The 19,963-nt window shown below is 34.6% G+C and overlaps 1 protein-coding gene and 1 long non-coding RNA gene across 5 annotated transcripts in view; one reads left to right on the top strand and one right to left on the bottom strand.

Annotated features, from left to right (window-relative positions):
- Nucleotides 1–2,224: 2,224 nt before the first annotated feature.
- Nucleotides 2,225–19,963, top strand: part of inaE (inactivation no afterpotential E) — a 49,254-nt gene continuing 31,515 nt past the window's right edge. Inside the window, exons 1-2 of one of the 4 annotated variants that reach the window (XM_081975315.1) lie at nucleotides 2,225–2,589; nucleotides 15,703–16,001. In XM_081975315.1, coding sequence (XP_081831441.1) covers nucleotides 15,907–16,001 — 95 coding nt within the window. In that variant the 5' untranslated portion in view covers nucleotides 2,225–2,589; nucleotides 15,703–15,906. Of the gene's footprint in view, nucleotides 2,594–15,702; nucleotides 16,002–19,702; nucleotides 19,939–19,963 lie in introns of those variants that run through there. The other 3 variants (XM_081975316.1, XM_081975317.1, XM_081975318.1) reach the window with 3 other exon arrangements.
- LOC145726338 (uncharacterized) lies at nucleotides 12,500–13,356 on the bottom strand. Its single transcript, XR_014177563.1, has 2 exons — nucleotides 13,000–13,356; nucleotides 12,500–12,845 (listed from the first exon to the last, which is right to left on the bottom strand). It is a non-coding gene; the product is annotated as an uncharacterized LOC145726338 (long non-coding RNA).

The raw sequence follows: 19,963 nt of genomic DNA, 5'->3' as shown, positions 1-19,963 counted from the left end.
ATGACTTACCTTATAAAAATTCACATTGTGGTAATGACTTTGCCAGCCGAATCTCACATAGAATATAAAAAGAATTCCATGATTAAACCCAAATATTAAATCGGTAATCTCCAGATAATTTGCTATCGCAAACTCAGAAATCGCGTTTCTTCGTTAATAGAAAGTGAATAGAAAAACTACCTTTACTAGCCAAATTAGGCTAAATAATTCTGAAGAAAATTGGAAATTGCTGAGAAACCTTGAGCGCAAATTTTAAAAGAATTCTATTGAACATTATTCATTCTTCGAAAACACACACACAAGTAAACATATCAATTATTACAAAACGTGCATCAAGTACATCAGTTTGAGTATTATTTGATCCCAAAATATATTGCAAAATGCAGTCATTGGACTCATTAGATGAAGAACTTCCTGAATTCGTTGTATCAACCGAGTCAACCGCCTAAAGTTTGAATTTATTACCGTCAAAATCAACAGCACACAAGAAATGTTTTATTTTCAAATTGGTGTAATGAAAACCAGGTGAAGAGCTTAAAAGAGGAACTGCTCTTAGTGTTGAAGAGTACTACTGAGCTAGAAAAAAATTTAGATTTGGCAAGCTATCAAGCTAACTATTTTTTTAAATAAAGAATTATTGACTTTTTTTGGGGTAAGTATAATTTTCAACCGCTTGTAGAAAAATGTTGTTCCTAATACTTGTGGAAAGCATCTTTTTTACACTCGACTGCTTGAGCAACTGCAATCGCAAGAAGAAAAACATCTACTTTATTATATGAGAAAGCAAATGATACAAACTTACAATATACAATGAATCAAATCACCGCCCTCTGTACAAGAAAGCCTAGAATGTCACTTTTAATGGCGGCGTTAGCGGTTTTTGTTTTGTACACAAACCTATGCAGATGCAGTAGAAAATATGTCTTTTTTTTTTTTTTTTCGTGTAGTTGATTAGAAGTTGTGAGTGAAAAATCAAAGAACGCTTCATTCCTGATCCAGATATGTATAGATATGGCTTTTTATACTCAATATAGTCCAGCCAAAGCAAGTTTGGTTAGAACCCTTTGTCCTGGAAAGTACAACAAACTAATCTGAAAACTGCTCAATCAATGAAAATTTGGAAATCCTTGAAGCTAGATAAGCAAAACTGGTAAATGGGTTTTATATTATTACCAAGACCTTTCTTTTAAAATGTATATGTCCCAATGGAACTTCTAAAAGCTGTCCTGTTTCTTCAGAGTAAACCTTTGTTGCTCTCAAAATGCAGGCGGCCTCAAAATGTAACTCACATATCTATGTATGTAAGAGGCAATAAGTTTACTGAATGAGAAAGCATATTGTACTTACCACTGAGTATTGTGTTGGAGTAAAATCATTCCAGTTCAAAGCTTTCAACCACTGTTGGGTTCGAGCAGGGTCTTTTGGAAAGTAAAAGACTGACACTTTTGGGCCTTTCACCAAATTGCTTTTACAATTTGGCAAATAACAAGTGGACGGCATATTGTAGAGGCAATAGAATTTAAGTTAAAAAACCAACAACAAATTATAGAACAATGAGAGAACAATAACAATAGTGATAACACAATAAAATGAACACAAACTACACTTTCACTAGAACAATAAACATATAAACAACAATATATAATAGCAAACAAAAATTACTTTGGCAAGTAATCCCAAGTCTTGACTTTAAACCTTAAAAATTAATTTAATCATGGAAAAACTCAATTTCCACAATACAAACAAATGCAAACTGTCAACGACTATTTCGGCCATATTGGAATTTTTGGCATGCACCTTCTTGGCTTTCTTGCACAGTCTTGTACTTTTGAGAAAACGGTAGATTAGCAAAAAACCAAGCACCCAGTTTTCAAAATGGGCAAAATTTGAAAAACGCCCTCTAGCGCCGCGAACTGACAAGATATCGAAATACGGTTTTTGCCATTAATCTTTTCCCAAAAATGGACCTCTAGAATTGTATACCAGTTTTTTCCTATCCAGCCGGAAAATGACGTTTTCCTGTCAAAACACTCTAAAACCGGACACCCTGTATATTATAGTATTATGCTGGTTGAAATGCGGCAAATTTTTAGTTTTGTTTTAAAGCTTTATTGCTATTGGTGTTCCCCCGGGAATCAAGTCAGTATGTTTCTAATCCGGTCCTGTCTTTCACCCTATCTCCGTCTGGCGTATTTGCTTATCAGTATACGGCGCGGACAGAGCGTCAGCATGTATGAGCAGCGGGTCTGTAGGATATAGGACTAGGACAGTCTTTATTCATTCAGTTAACCCTCGGTTCGCGTTCGGTGTTCATTCAGTTTTCCCGTTGCGCTACGTTCATTAATTGGTTTTCACTCAGTGAATATGCTACAGTACAAATATAGCACTTAAAACCCAGTTTTGCCTTGTTGGATATCGACGTCTTGAGCCAGCGTAGTATTCAGAAAATCTATGAAAACGGTCATTTTTTATAACAATAACGCGCATCCTCTACGAAGCCCAATTCAACATTTTGAGTTGGTCCTTTTTAGGAGGGCTGGCTCCCTCAGTCAAAATGTGAACTTTCCTTTGAACTGAACTGAACTCTATGTAGGTAATTTTTTTTATCATTATAGATTATTTTTTGAGCCATAATTAACACATTATATTGCGTGGTGTGGTGTTACTTCCAATATTTCCTACTTTTTTTTTAAACTCCATATATTGATTTGCCCAATTTGCTATTCCATTCAGAAAAATAGGTCAAGTAGATGTTTAATTATTATTCAAGATTGTATGAGTGTTTTAGCATTATTTACAAGACCTCAGGCAATATCAAAAATGTAATGCTGTTTTAATAGTTCAATTTTACATATAAATATTTATGTAAATACATTTATTTCTGTAACATTGGCAGAAAATAAGGATTGTTTATACCTATACAGTGTGTCCCGCTTTTCATGAGTACACCCTGATATCTCAGTTAATGATAACCGTGGATAATATAAGATAACAACAAAACAACAACATGAAGGGACAACCCACCGCCCTCTATACTAGAAAGCCTAAAATGTCACTTTTAATGGCAGCGTTAGCGGTTTTCGTTTTATACACAAACGTATGCAGATGCAGTAAGAAATATGTATTTTTTTAATTGTTTCGTGTAGTTGATTGCAAGTTGTTAGTGAAAAATCAAAAAAATGTTCATTTCTGATCCAGATATGTATAGATAGAGCTTTTTTATAAACAATCAAGTCCAGCCTAAACAAATTGGTTAGAACATTTGTCCTGGAAAGTACAACACAGAGCAAACTAGTTTAAACACTGTTCAATGTAAGAAAATCTGTAAATCCTTGAAACTAGGTAAGCAAAACTGGTAAATGGTTCTTATGTTATTACCAAGAACATTTATTGAAAATTATTTTTGTTGCTCTCACAATGAAGGATGCTTTAAAATGTAACTCACTGTGCATGTAACAAGTACCTAATAAGTTTATTGTACTAGAAAGCACTTGTACTTACCATTGAGTGTAGTGTTGAAGTAAAATCATCCCACTTCAAAGTGTTCAACCACTGTTGAGTTGGATCCGGTTCTTTGTAAAGTAAAAAACTGTCACGGTTGGGCTTTTTCCTGAATTGCTGTTACAATGTGGCTTGAAAAACTTATGAACGGCAGCAAACAAAAATAACTTACGCAAATAACCTCAAGTTTTGATTTTAAACCGTAAAAATTCAACTAATCCTCAAAAAACTCAATTTCCACAATACAAACTGTCACCACTATTCCCGCCAGGCTTTCTAGTATAGTAGGCGGTGGACAACCTAATTTATCTGCCTCTGTCAAGTCAAGTATATTTCATTTGTCAGATGTCTTAATGGACATTGTTGGGTTTATAAAATAACCTGTTGTAACAGTGGCAACATTGTACAGGTTGACAAGCAACGCCACCTAAAATAATTGACGTTCGAATGTTCTAGAATACGTGTGTCGGTCGGTCGGTTGTATTACAATAATGTTCACCTCTCTTTTAGTATTAATACAAGTTTATTAGTTAGTTAAATAAACGTGTTTTACTGTCCAAGATCCAACCACCCCAATAGGTTATGGGCCCAGAGTGGTTTGGACAGTGAAGTAAAAGAAAGGGTGAAGCAACCCGTGTGTCGGACGTGAAAAGTGAAGCAACCCGTGTGTCGGACGTATCGATCGATAAAATAAAAAAGGCGTCAATAAAAGCTTGAGGCAGCAAAGGATCGTGAATCAACTCAACGGATCGAGAAGAGAAGTCGAGGTTAAAACTAGTTGGACCTGATTTTCTGAAGAAGAATCCATTAAGATGAGTAACGTCGATCTGGGAAATATTGCTCAAATAGCTAAATTTGAAGGCAAAAATTATCAACAGTGGAAATTCCAAGTTAAGTGCGCCCTACGAGCTAAAGGCCTGTATGGAATTGCAGATGGCAGTACCCCGAAACCAGAAGTATTTGCAGAGGGTGAATTGTGGAATAAAAAAGATGCTCAGGCAATGTGTATAATAACTGCAGCAATGGGGCTAAATCAAATTTCACTAATAGAAAACTGTGAGACCAGTAAACAAGTTTTAGACAAGTTAAACTCGATCTATGACGTAAAAACGGAGACAAATAAAATGTTGGTACACGAACAATTTTATCAGTACAAAATGCTACCCACAGATTCAATGGCTCAGCATATTTCAAAGGTTGAAAATCTAGCAATGCAAATTAAAAATTCAGGAGACCAGTTGAGTGACACTGCTGTTATTACAAAAATAATGAGCACTCTTCCACCAAAATATGGTCCATTTCGACAAGCTTGGTTGTCTATGGATGAAGCTAGACAGACTATTGAAAACTTGACCTCGAGATTACTTGATGAAGAAAGAAATTTAAGTACAAGCGAACATAATGAAGATTATGCTTTAGCTGCCACACAAATGAACAAGTTTGGCAATAGAAATTTTAGAAACACAGGGCCTCCACAAAGAAAACCGTCAACAAATGTGAAGTGTTATAATTGTGGAAAAAGGGGACATTTTGCAAAGGATTGCCGATGTCCGAAAAGGCAACAATTAGGAGGTAACACTCATAGAAGCAGCAGCGGTGGACAAAATGACAATGAACGAGAGCGCGGGACAGTTTTTCCTGGATCTGGATATAGTGGACATGAAAGTGGTCGAGCTAGACATCAAAGTGGAAGTGGTAACTCTGGCAACACTGCAAATGGAAGAGCTTTCAACATTGAAGACAGTGATGACAGTGTGCCTGAAGTTGACATTGACTGTAGTGACATTTGGATTTTAGACAGTGGCGCTAGTAGACACATGTGTCACTCGGAAAGTATGTTTACATCAGTTCGAAAAGTTCAAAACTTATTCGTAAAACTCGGCGATAATAAAGAACTTCCAGTTCAAGGAATCGGAGAAATTTTGATAGAGAAGTTTGTAAATGGGACTTGGTGTAAAGGCGTTATGACAGACGTATGGCTTGTACCCGGCTTAAGGAGAAATCTGTTTTCAGAAGGTGCAGTAACAAATAAAGGTTTTACTATTTTTAAGGACAACCAGAAGGCCGAAATTTTTGAAAGTGGCCAACTGGTGGCTACTGCAGTACCTTACGAAAACAACCTTTATAGAGTGTTGATTCGCCTACAGAACAAAAATGCAATTACTGAGGTAAATGTAGTTTCTACAGGGACTTTAAAACAATGGCATGAAAGACTCGGACATTTAAATATCAAGTACATTAAGGAACTATTCACAAAGAATCTTGTAAGTGGAATAAGTATAACAGACATAAATGACAATTTCTTTTGTGAAAGCTGTGTATATGCCAAGCAACACAAACTTAAATTCCAAAACACTGAAAAACATGTATCAAAACCAGGTGAGTTAATTTCCAGCGATGTCTGTGGACCGATGAGTGAAGATAGTATTGGAGGATCCAAATACTATGTTCTTTTTAAAGACAATTATACAGGCTACAGGTCAGTAAATTTTATTAGACATAAAAGTGATGTAACCCAATGTTTTAAGAACTTTATTTCCTTGTGCAACACTAAATTTGGGCACAAAGTTCAAAGAGTGCGTGTAGACAATGGGCGAGAATATGTAAATGAGTCACTAAAACAGTATTTATCTGAAAGTGGTATAGTTTTAGAAACTACAGGTATTTATACACCGGAGCAAAATGGTCGCTGTGAGAGAGACAACAGGACCATAATGGAGTCTGCAAGAGCTCTGTTATTTGACAAGGATTTGCCTAAAACTTTATGGGCAGAAGCAGTAAATACTTCTGTGTATTTGCTGAACCGGACACCTACAAAGCAGTCTGAAACCACTCCTTATGAACACTGGACTGGTAAAAGGCCTAACTTACAACACACCAAAGTTTTTGGTTGTGAAGCCTATTTGTTAACACCAGGCACTTTAAGAACCAAACTGGATAAGAAAAGCGAGAGGTATGTTTTTGTAGGTTATGAAGGGGATTCAACGAATTACAGGTTGTATGATCCTGTGACGCATAAAATAAAAGTTTCTCGTCATGTTATTTTTAATGAAGATAGTGAATTTAAAACCCCAAGACAAAACTGTGTTCTACTTCCAATAGAAAATAACAGATCTGACAATTTAGATGCTCAAGATGACCTTGACCCAAACTATTTTGAGGAACCTGATATACAAGGACAAAATGACACTGACAATGAACAAGTATCACCTTACAACTTAAGAGCTAGAAAAGATATACATCCACCTGAATATTTGTGTCAAAACTTTGATCTTGACTTTTCTGAGATTAATTTTACAGAAATAAGTGTTCCTTCCAGTTACCAAGAAGCCATTAGTTGTCCAAATAAGCAGGAATGGAAGGCAGCCATACAAGAAGAACTACAAGCTTTGGAAGTCAACAAAACGTGGGAGTTAGTTAATTTGCCACCAAACAGAAGTACAATTGGGACGAAATGGGTTTTCCGAGTTAAGGAAGCTGAAAATGGTCACAAACCTCGTTTTAAGGCTCGCCTATGTGCAAAAGGGTTTAGTCAAGTAAAGGGTGTAGATTTTCAGGAGACTTTTTCCCCCACGACAAGGTATGACACACTAAGAGTACTTTTAGCCCTTTCAGCACAACAGAAAATGAAAATGAGGCAGTTCGATATCAAAACTGCTTTCCTTTACGGCATACTAAGTGAAGAATTGTATATAGACTTACCTGAGGGATTAAACAATAATAAACAAAAAGTGTGCAAACTAAATAAAGCCCTTTATGGCCTAAAACAAGCTCCTCGAGTATGGAATGAGACTTTCAAGGAATTTTGTCAAAGCATTGGTTTTTATCAATGTACTTCTGACAATTGTGTCTACATTAAGACTGACAGAAAAGTTTTTCTAGCATTATATGTTGATGATGGTCTTCTACTATCTGACAGTGATGAAGAATTGGACTTAGTGCTTGTTCAGTTACAGAAGAGGTTTCAAATTACCATAATTGAAGATCCAAAGTACTTTGTGGGCTTGCAAATTGAGCGACTTAAAGATGACTCAATATTCATCCATCAGTCAAAGTACATTCATCAAATTGTTCATAAATTTGGACAAGAAGATTCAAATCCTGTCTCGGTACCTGCAGATCCTAATTCCAGTTTAAGCAAGGATCTTGGCAAACCAATAGAAAATATTCCTTATAGAGAAGCAGTAGGATCACTGATGTTTTTGGCAATTGTAAGTCGGCCAGACATTATGTATTCGATTGGACTAGTAAGTCGTTATCTGCAAAATCCCACCACAGCTCATTGGAATGCTGTTAAACGAATTTTCAAGTACTTAAAGGGCACCTTAAACATTGGCATTCACTATAAAAGTGACCCTTGTGGCATTAATCTAAGTGGCTACTGTGATTCTGATTTTGCAGGTGATATAGACACAAGACGTTCTACAACAGGCTATGTTTTCTTAATCAACAATAGTGCTGTAACATGGAAAAGCCAGAAGCAGAAGTGTGTGAGCTTGTCCACTACAGAAGCTGAGTATGTGGCAGCCTCAACAGCCTCCAGAGAAGCCATATGGTTGAAAAATCTACTAGAAGCCCTCGGTGAAAACATAATTTTGCCCGTTAATATGTACGTCGACAATCAAAGTGCTCTAAAACTTATTAAAAATCCAGTGTTTCATCCACGCACAAAACATATCGACATAAAATTTCATTTTGTTCGGGATCAATATGTTTTAGGTTTAATTAATTTTCAATATGTTTCTACCAATGATCAAACAGCAGATGGTTTCACCAAAGCATTGTCAATAATCAAATTTAAGAGATTTGTAAGTCAGTTAGGTATTAAGTGCTTCTTAGATTTACTAAAAATTAAGTAGTATGTTACAACTGTTTATTTTACGTGGGAGTGTTGGGTTTATAAAATAACCTGTTGTAACAGTGGCAACATTGTACAGGTTGACAAGCAACGCCACCTAAAATAATTGACGTTCGAATGTTCTAGAATACGTGTGTCGGTCGGTCGGTTGTATTACAATAATGTTCACCTCTCTTTTAGTATTAATACAAGTTTATTAGTTAGTTAAATAAACGTGTTTTACTGTCCAAGATCCAACCACCCCAATAGACATTGATATTATTATTTACCTATTGCGGCTAAAGCAGGTGGTGTACAACTTATTTTATCACTATCACTCATTGCGGCGATTTAGGTCGCTTTACGGCTTCACTGAAACTTTATTTGACAATACAACAACGCAATTAGTAGTATTAGTACAAGGTGTTTGAATTTTGAATTAGTGTGCCATGGACATTACACGATTTTTGACGGATGACACAGTGAAAGCGTAATAAGGTAAACATAGGATGTGTATCGTTTCCTAGCCAGGTTAACCGATTAATTCGGACTGGTAAATATACATATATAACGGTTACTGAAAAAATATCATTCTCATAGAACAACGGAGATTTGAAGCCAGAAAACCAGAGCAAATGGCCGATAACATTTTTGAAAGCCTATTTTCAAGAACCGCGTTCCGTGTAAATTCGGAGCGCGTAACCGTAATCGACAGATGACGCTAGACAGCCATGATACGCCCTCTGTTAGACAACTTTGGAAATAGCTTCGTGTTGTTATCGTATTAGCCGTGTTGTGTCCATCAGTTTTTGTGTCAGTCCGTTTGTTTATGTTGATTTTGAATTTGATCACAAATCCAGCCCTGACACATTCAGGAAAACGGTATTTCAGAATAAGAACATGAAAGGATTGTATTGCAGAGCCAAGCTTGACAAGCCAATCAAAGCTCTGCTCTGCTTTTTTTCTAAATGCAACGCTTTTAGTCTGGATCAAGTTCTGGACATTATTTTTTTTACCTCCTAGGATATGAAATAGCCTTTCTACTCCGGCAGTACAGGTACACAATAGGCTTATTTTAGACCGCTTGAAAAATTTGTTTTTTTTTTGTTGTGTTTGTGCCAGACTAGAACTAGAGATTAGACTCTATTATTGACCTAGGTCAACAATGACCATTAAGGTAGAGAAAACGAACTTCTCAAGTTACTAATCGGTCAATAATGATAAGTTTATCATGTTAGTAGTGGAAAAACATATTTGTGATTCATTTACATATCTCAGATTAGTTGTAATTGTCGTTTACATTATGACTCAACAATTTTATCAGTATTTTCATAGTCGGAAATGGGAGTTTCAATCACTGTTTGTGTGATAACTGATTTCTTAAATAAATAGTTATGTTTCGAAAGTCGGTCAATCGCATTTTCGCTCACATGTTTTGATGAAAAATTAAATCACTGTGCTGCTTCACCTACGCAATTAAAAATGTAGAACACACTGGTTTTACTTACATCAAACATTCTGCTAGTATAATAATTATTTAGGCAACAAAGTGTGTAAACTGGGTCGATTGGACGTTTTTACACGATCTGAATGACAATAGCAAAACCACTAAAATCTGAGAAGTTTATACAAAACGCTCTTGTAGTTCAAAATTTGGTATTCGTATGTTGTATTTGTCCACTTTTGGTTTAAAATTAACTATCAGAGCCACCTGTTGCAAAATTGCCGATTCTATCGGTTTAACCCCGATATTTAGGACCTTATAGAATATGCCCAAGACCAGTAAGCATCATGAAATAAAAGAAATTGAAAATGTCCTCAAACTCCTAGAGGTGTTGATTTTCCTTTTTACTTTCTAAAATATCAATTTGTTTAGTTCAGAAATGTTTGTTCAAATTTAAGTAATTTACTACTGCACACTATTTGCATTTCATGTTTAAGTAATACTTTATCTCTATCCTGCTTCATTAGATGTAATTGAAACAGTATGACAATACACTGATTTCGCACTAAACATGTCAATCAAAAACGCCAAATAATAACGCGCAAATAATAACATTCCCGCACTATTTTTGTTCTCGAAATATAGACTTTCCCGCACTAGTTCGTAAAGAAAGCATTTTTCCGCAAAATAGTGTGGGAATGTTATCATTCGCGCACGCTCGTAGAAAAACTACTATTTCACCGTTTCGTATAATTCGCTTTTTTAGATTTTTTGACGGTTCCATGTCAATGCGACAATATGTGTATTTAATTATTTGGTTAGCATCCAAATATTTACTTCCAACTGTAGTGTAACTATCCTATGAAGATTTTTGTTATATTTAAAATTTTTAACAAGTGTTTGATGTGTGCTTTTCCGACATTCTTTGATTTCCCTACTAATATGTCAGATATAATATTGTTTTTTGATCAGCAATTATTTTAATATTTTTGGCAACCATTCCAGCAGTAATGTTATGTTTTATTGGAAAGTTATCTTATAGAAATCCAGAGAAATATTGCTTCCAATATTCCCTCATTTATGTATTACACGACATGTATAGATTGACAAGATTGAGGTTCATTTTGATTGTCTGGATACATTGTTTATGTTGTAGTGTTACTGTCAGTCTAGACTGATTTTTGATTAATTTCAGAAAAGGACGATAAACATGTTTTCTATTTTGATGTTTTTATTAAGTTACCGCTTTCATATAATTCCTTTCCATATACTTTTAGAACTTTATGGTTTTCAACTAGGGAGTGAGAAGAAATACTTATTTTAAAAGAAACTTGATAGAGAAACTCTCTCAATATTGATCTTTTAGGCCAAATAACCGCCGTTTTACTTTAAGTGTCGAAATACTTACTGCAAAAGTCCTACAAGTTTTCGACGGTTAACTACTTTACTGGCAAATCATTCTCCCCCTATTGTCATTTAAAAATATTCCAAACACCCTCATCCCTTCGGATATACGGTGGTTCAGTTATATGAGGGAGGCGAAGGAAATAATGGGGGGAATGTAACGTCGATTCTTGATTGCTTTTTGTAGAGGCTATAAACTAACCCCGACTGACTTTTAGGAATTTTAGGGTACAAAAACGACATACGCAATATTTTTAAATATCTGTCGGATTTACGCGCAATATGTGGGTAAATCGAAAATCAAATAAATTTCAAATGACTTTTCAAAACTTTTACGGTTATTGGGTTGGTGGCAATAAGACATATTAGAGCGCTTTAGAATCTGACAAACGGTTAGAGATACAGAGTTGGTTAAATTATGGAAAATTAGCGCAATTTGGAGTTTAATATTATGCCGTCTTAATATTTCAAGAAATTTTATTACTTCCGAGGATATCCGAAGAAAACCCAAAGTTTGAAACCGTGTTTTTATTTTTTTGTTGATTTATTTCATGAGTTAACTGAAAATAAATTTTTCTCCAAACAATGTGGCAATGCCATATTTAAGATTCAGTTTTTGATTATAATCATCATCTTTAATTTTTTTTATGAGGGCACTTTGTTGATAGTAGAAATCTGGCGGAAATAACAAAAATAATGTTTTTATTGTTAATCAGCTAATTCATTGTATTGTAGATAGTAATTGAAGATATGCCAAGAAGGTATTTTGGAAGAACGAAGCAAAAAACCGAATATTTGAATAATGGAAGAGTCATACTTTTTTCGATTTTTAACCTAATTTTCAAAAAGAGAAGCAAGTGTTGTAAATTCATTCAATCTTTTTACAAAGAAAATAGTACTTTCAAAGTCTATATGTCCTAAAATTTATTGTAATTAAACCTTTATGAGAATATACTAGAAGTCTCAGCTCAAGATTTGGCCTTAAAAGTTTACGTTTAGTAATCTACTGATTTTACAAAAAATGTTTTATTTTGTGGCCTAAATTTACTAGAACTGAGAATATTTCGGAAGTTTTCCGCTCGAAATTTAGTCTTAAATGACTAATTTCGGTATTCTACGGATTTTACAATTTGTCATTTTAGTAGCTTAATATTACTAAAATAACTCTAATGCTGAGAATCAGATGAGGTGAGGGCATAAATAAAATCGTTTAAATCTCGAATTTGTATTTTTAAAAAAATTCCGCAAAAAAAAATTGCAGATTCTGGGGGTCTGAAAATCCACAGGAATATCATGAATAACCTCTCCATCCCGAAAAAGTGACTTTGGTGCGGCTTATGGGCTGGTGGCATCGTTGGACCATTCTTTTTTGAAAATGCGAAAGAAAAGGCCATTACCGTCAATGGAAAACGTTATCACGGCAACATAACAGACTTTTTGTGGCCACAATTGGATCGTATTGATGCTGAAGATCTTTGGTTTCAACAAGAAGGAGCTCACACATCTCGCCAAACAATCGCCTTATTCCACGAGAAATTTCAAGAAATTCCGATGTTAATTGGCCCCCGAGTTTGTGCGATTTAACACCTCTTGACTATTTTCTTTGGGGATTTTTGAAAGGATAAAAGTCATTCGAAATTTTGATGATCGGATGTTGGCCTGTAAACGAAGTCGCGGTGGTTACATGACTGATGTTATTTTTCATACATAAATGGCATGAAACAACCTTTATTTATCAATAAAAAAAATTGGTTTCACCTCATAAAAAGCGTGTGGTTTTTTCAAATAGAAAACCCCATTTGGGGCAACTTACTTTTGTTTTATTTGCAATGGAAACAATGCACATTTTTGCGGTCTGTCACGTCATTCACATGTTTACAGTAGGTATGTTATCAGTATTAATAAAAGTGCTAGGTACTTATTTGCTGCTTATTATTGTAGCGCACATATGTTATTTGAATCGGGCCTCAGCACTTTTATCTACGCTTAAAACTCGTTTACCGCTGTTATTTTAATGGATTTGTTTTGACTGCTTAGAAATATGGAACACGACTACCAATCGACATAAATCCGCGCGGCAAGCAAACTGCGATAAGTTTTATTGCACAGATTAAGCAGATTTGTATTAGCTTTTTTAGTTTGCTTTTATCGCTTTTTAGTAGTTCATATCCGAGTAAGTAAACTGAAAAAAATTAATCCAGCATTAAACAGCATTTTGTTGTTTTGTCTTGTTTTGTTTAGCACTTGCAAGGGAATGTCTACTGTGTCTAAATGGAATTACCTATCAGTAGTTAAGTTACAACTTTCTGATCACATGCCAATTTAATTAGTATACAGTTAATATTTCATCAATGAGACTACTATAATGTAATTAACGTTCAAGAGAGTTGTGTGTTGTTATTTCAAAATGAGAAATGGACCATCTGGATTACTCGTTATTAATAACACTTGTGCAAGTGGTTACTTGAACGGAACATTATAGGAAACAGATTTTAAGAAAACGTGCCACTTATGTCATTTAATGTTTGTTTACCCTATAGTGTTTTTGATTGTTTTTTGCCCATCTCTCAGGATAATGGCCGGTAAAATTTACAAAAACGGGTTATTGATAACGGAAGAAATAGTATAATACATACTCAGGTGGAAATTATTTTCTGTACAGAAATTAAACTTTCCACCGTGGTTTGTATACTATTTTATTTTTAACCAGTTATCAGAATCTTATCAAACTTTTAATAAATCATCAAGAAAATAGGTTACACTTTCAAATCGAAGACCAGACTAGTGCAATACAGACGACAGCATCTCCAATTAGAATAAAGTATATAGAGGAAAAAAAATACTTGTAAGCTTTTAAAAAATGGAAAATCTGCTGGACTGGCGAATATACCGCCTGACTTATTTAAGTACGGGAGCGACAATCTTTTTAAACAACTTACCAACTTATTTCAAAACTGCATCAACGTACCTGACGAATGGAAAACATCTTCTACGTCGACGATCCACAAGAAGGAAAGAAATAACGCGACAACCACAGGGACATATCAGTACAATGCTCAATGACTCAAGTATACGGAAAAATACTTACGAAGAAAATCGAAAATGAATACAGCGACTTTGAAGCGGAAGAACAAGCCGGCTTCAGAGCGGGAAGATCTCCAGTGGACCCCCTCTTCTGTCTCACTGAAAAGAAAACAGCATTTCAGCAGGAAATACACTTACTATATGTGGACCTAAAAAAGGCATACGATAACATCCCACAAAGCAAAATCTGGGAAGCCCTAGAGAGGACTAACATCAACGTCAACTTAATTAAAACCATAAAGAATCTTTATAAGGAGAATAAACAACTAGAATAAAAATAACAAAAAGGATATCAAAAGGTTTTAGAGTTGATAAGGGCCTGAAGCATGGAAACGAAAATGTAAAGATATGGGCATCTCACTAAATAACACAACTTTATATACTTTGAGCTTTGCAGACGATCAAGTAATTTTTGCCCAGGACTACGAAGACCTGGAGTATATGATCCGGAAATTAGTTGAAGAATATACCTTGAAGTGAACGTAAATAAAACCGAATATATGTGCATAGCGGACTTCAAGAAATTATGAATGTCAGACATACAATAGTAGAGGACATACACGTGGCGCAACTCAAATGGTATGGACACGTCGAAAAGATGGGAGAAGAAAGGCTACCCAAGCAAATTCTTAACTGGACACCACAGGGGAGAAGAAAAAGAGGGCGATCCAGAAAAAGCTGGAGAGAGGGCATCATTACACAAGTTCGAGAAAGAGAATTGGAAGAAGATCTGTGGATGAACAGGGACCAACTGGAGATTGGAAGACGTCGAAGAACATTTTAACCCGATGTATATACATATACAGGGTGATCTAAATTAAGTGCGCACTATTGCCAACTCTTTTATTATTGAAAATAGAAAATTGTTTAAATGAACAATGCATTACGCGATGATCTCCATCTAATATACTCTGATAAAGCAAGAAATGGAAACAAAATAAATTTTTCCCAGCATTAGAACAGTTAGTTTGTGGCCGATCTTAAAACTGTGCGTTTTTTTTTCAACTGTGCGTAAGGTGGGTCATTAGGTAACGCAAAACTATGCGTAATTAGCAATTTACACTGAGGTCCTAGGTAAACAATTTTGTAATGAGTGATTTTAGTTTTTTTTTAGACTCCAAGAACTTAGGCCACTCGCTATGCTTGTGGGCCTAATTATTCTTTTCGTGAGTAAAAAATGGTTTGGGTCACTTGTTGTATAAATAACTATTACATTCTTATGCTTAATCTAGATAATTTTTGTTGTTCTGTTAAGTTTCTCTCTAAATGTGTCAAAGACCACAATCTGACTAAGCCACAAACAAAACAGCGTTTCGTGTAGATAATCTAAGGATATACTGTTAATCAAGAAACAGTAACATTCATTCGCTGTTAAATTACAATACAAGAACTAACCGTTAATCGTTATAATTAATTGTTGTTTCTTTTGCAGATCAAAATGACCGAACCTAGAAGAATTGGTCGAATCTCGCCAAGAGTCCGCATTGTGTTATCGGCTTCTGGTTATTTGTACTTGACAAACGATATAAACTTAAATTATGCGGATAACATCCGGGAGTGATTCATAACGAAAGGTTTATGATCAGCAATGTCCAGACGAAAAAATACCAGAATAAATGCAGCAATTTAGCACAAAATGCCTGGATTGATCGTGTTTCGCAGACGTTGGAGTGTTGGCTCCGACGACCTTGTTGTGCCTGGAGCTTTCCTTTTCACCACTCATTTAATATGGTAAGCTGTTTTTTTTTTTGATCCTTTAGAATACGACACGCAACTGAAATGTTTATTGAAGTGGTTTGAAAATACCACGCGTTATGCTGTTAGTTTTCGACTATGATGTTTGACCTTTCTTTCTTGTAATAAAAATTGATTTATTACATCATTATTCTTATCAAGAAACTTTTAAATTATTGTTGTGGATGTGAATAATTTAGAAGTCATTAATATACCATTAGTTGCCTCTGCTCCCTTTATTTGAGCAGACTATTTACGAATCAGTTATTATATCGAAATTAACGTCTTTACTTTCGTTTTTGTATATCCGAGTGTATCGGACTTTTTGAATCAATAAAATAGCTAATAATATAATAATATTAAACTATAATAATATTAATTTCCGAAAGGTCGACTTCCTGTAAGTTGAATGAGTTACGTGATAAGGAATTGTTAAAATATGGATTTATAATTTTTTTTTAGTAAAAAGTTATGTTAATTATTGAGAAAACGGAAGGCAGCAGCAAAAAACTAAGAACTGGACTGGTATCATATCGAAAAAGTGCCTTAAAGATGTTTTTGTTTTACTTCGATATTTTAATGAACAAAAAAGTTGTGAAGCGTCAAAATGAGCAAAATTTGAAAAACGCCCTCTAGCGGCGCAAACTGACAGGATATCGAAATACGTTTTTTATTATTAATGGAATAAACACGTAAATAGAATGAAAGACAACCTGACTCTAAATATATGATAATACAATTGTTTTTTATAAACAGATTACAAACTACTTACACCTAATACTCTTCGCCAAAACGGTCCATAACACCCCGTCAGTTGACCAAACTTTGAACTTTTCCGCTGAGATGGATGCTCTGCTAACTGCAGAGGGCTGCTCTACTTCGATAACAGCCCGGAGGCCTCCTTGGTTACAAATTCAACCACTTCTGGAACCGATCCTCTTCAAAATCGGCTTCACTGGACAACGTGCAATAATTTTGGTTCAGGAGCTGGTAGCGCTTGATATTACTCCCAGTAACTCCGGATCCGGAAGGAAATAGCTTTCCAAGATCTCCTGATCTTCAATACTGTGATTTTCCTTGAACTTTTAGAAAATTGACTTTCCAGCTCTCATTAAAAGTCTCTCTTGACAATCAGCAACCAAAAACAAAACAAAAAACAACTTTTATCCCACCTTCTACCTCCACGTACCACCTTTTTTCACCTTTATTACTAAAAGTAATAATATTAATATGCTAATGACTACATATACAACCCTACTAAAATTAACTATAATGGAAAAACACTTGACATCCCTACAAAAGTTTATATTTTCTATTAAAAAAAAAACATTTTCTTTATTTTCTTAAAAAATGGTTATTTTCAAGACACTGGACACCCATATTAAAAGAGGGAGAAGAAGAAGAAGTGTTATTGTGTCAAAAAGAACAATGCTATAATAATAACTATCTCTAGTATATTAAGAAGTATATTAAGCACATATGGAGAGTTTAGTGTATGTACAGAAATTACATACCAGGGCTGAACTGTTTTGTGAAATTAATAATATCGCTGAAGACCTAAAATAACCACCATGTTGGGAAAATTTTGACCCTTACCTCCCGAGACACCCTGTATACAGTTTGTCCAAGATATAATTCTTCATAATCCATCATTTACAAACATGAAGACATCTAGAATAAACTATTATTATTAACTCTTAATAAAGGCTTTCTTAGATTCTTTCCACCTACCCAAAGAATATTCGGTTAAAAAGTATGTCGAAATTTATTCAATCTGTGGTTATTGATTTAGAGCCCCACGCATCATTTATGCAATAGTTTCGATCTAAAGACCACACCAAATCTGGATTTAATATACATATAAAGCAAAGTACGTGATTTTATGTCTTCAACATCATACTCAGAAAGTTAATAACATTTTTCATCTTCCGTAACTGTCTCTTCTATGGAGATTACCATTATACAAGTAATAACAATTCTTATTTAGCAAAAATTAGTGTGTATAAAAACAACTCTAGACTTCCGAGGTTTCTCAATCTGAATCCATAAAAATACACATTTTTTCGATGCCCATAAAAGTGGTATACATTACTTTCACGCTGGGGCTATTTGTTAACCACATAGTGTTTTTATGGCCAATCCGTTCCTGGTGTCGACTATTGAGGTAATTTAAATTATCGTGCGTAGCATGCGATGGAAGTTTTATCCTTTTGTGAGACTATTTTGATGTTTTTAATAAAATAATGCCAAACACTATTGTCCAATGTAAATTTCATGTCATAAGGGATGCATTACATAACACAATACGAGCTTTGTTAATTTGTTAAAGGATGAAGAAAAACTAATCCCTGACAATGGCTTTCTTGGGAATTGGTGCAATGTGCTGAAAAATTGTGTCGCATGACGTCATTCTGTTTTTTTATTTGATTTCTGGAATATGTTTCCGGATTTAACCAATTGAGGGCACGACCTATTTTCCCAGAAGCTTCCACTTTTCGGTCCTTTAATATTCACAATTTGAAAGCTGAAATAACTCGAGTTTGACGCAAATATTCGCTATATATCGTTTTTATTTTATTACACTGGTTGTTTTCATGACGAACGGTCAAAGGATTTGCACGTTCCAGCTATACTCATTATAATCACCACTTTTATAAAAAATGTGATGTACCTAATTTTGTACGTCTTAGCCAAGCTCTCCACCAAGCTTTTTTTTGCTTGTAATTGTCACTTTTCTCCGAAAAACGTGCTTTTTGACGTAACTACTATTTTTCTTGCACAAGACCAACTGAATGAAACCTTCTGCAAACTGCAATGTTTTTATAAAAATTATCTAAAATTACATTTTTGATGCTATTCCAAAAACATGCCTGTTTTTCGACTTTTCAGGTAGTAAAAATAAACAAGCATTACTTGCCCCTTCATTCGAAACGATTTCGACTCTTATTTCGGTGATACTTTAAGAAATCTCGGAAAATATTTCATGTGTGTTAGAAAATTTAGAGCATCTTCAGTCAACGGTTGGCTTTTATTGTTGATGAGATAACTGAAAGTAACGGATAGACGTTTCTGGTTTAAATGCTTAAAAATTCCATCCTAAAGAATCCGATGTGTCCCGAATTAGTTTTGTTGGAGTTTAAGATTTGTCACATTTGTAAAAATAGTAGTTTTCCTAATCAGTGTGTAAAGTTAGTTAGTCCGCACTAGGGTGGGAAAAATAAATTATGTTAATTTATGTATCATATTTTAAACTGTTATTCCATATAATAATTGTTCATGTATTATTAATATTTGTAAGAAGTAGATTGGAAGTAATGTATCACATCAATAACCCATTTATTACAATCAAGTTTATAGGATGTAATTATTTTATTTTTGTACTTAATATTTTTAATGTGCGGTTATATTTTTTTCTACTCATACAAGGATATTGGTTCATTCCTTAACAGTTTAGAGAACGGATAAGTAGGCAATTGCCAACGGTTGAACGAATACAGAATCCTAAACTTTCCGCAACTGTGCGATATGCAATAGACCAATCACAGGCAATTTTCAGCGTGCGATATGAAATAGACGAATCACAGGCAATCTTCAGCGTGCGTAATAAAATTGACCAATTACAGCTAATCTTGAAAGTAAACAAAATAATTCTTCTGATTGTCATCCTCACTGACAGTTGGCATCAAAACATTGCATTTTGGCTTATGTTTTGAGGCAATGAAAAAGCCAATCAAGTTTCAGTTAGTGTTCAATTAAATAATAAAAACATCTACTCTATTATATGATAAAGCAAATGATACAAAATTACAATTTACAATGAATCAAATCCATTCAACACCTTAACCTAAAAGACGAAGTTAATCAGCTGTCACTCCGGTGATAATGTAAACACGGAAACGTTTCAAACATAGAGTGTTTATTTGTGTGAAATTTGGTAAGTAATTCCAATTAGTCGTATA

The sequence above is a fragment of the Ips typographus genome, linkage group LG3 (assembly GCF_016097725.1).
Source record: "Ips typographus isolate SLU linkage group LG3, UJ_Ityp_2.0, whole genome shotgun sequence".
NCBI classification, from domain to species: Eukaryota; Metazoa; Arthropoda; class Insecta; order Coleoptera; family Curculionidae; genus Ips; species Ips typographus.
This window is presented reverse-complemented; position numbering and strand designations above follow the sequence as displayed.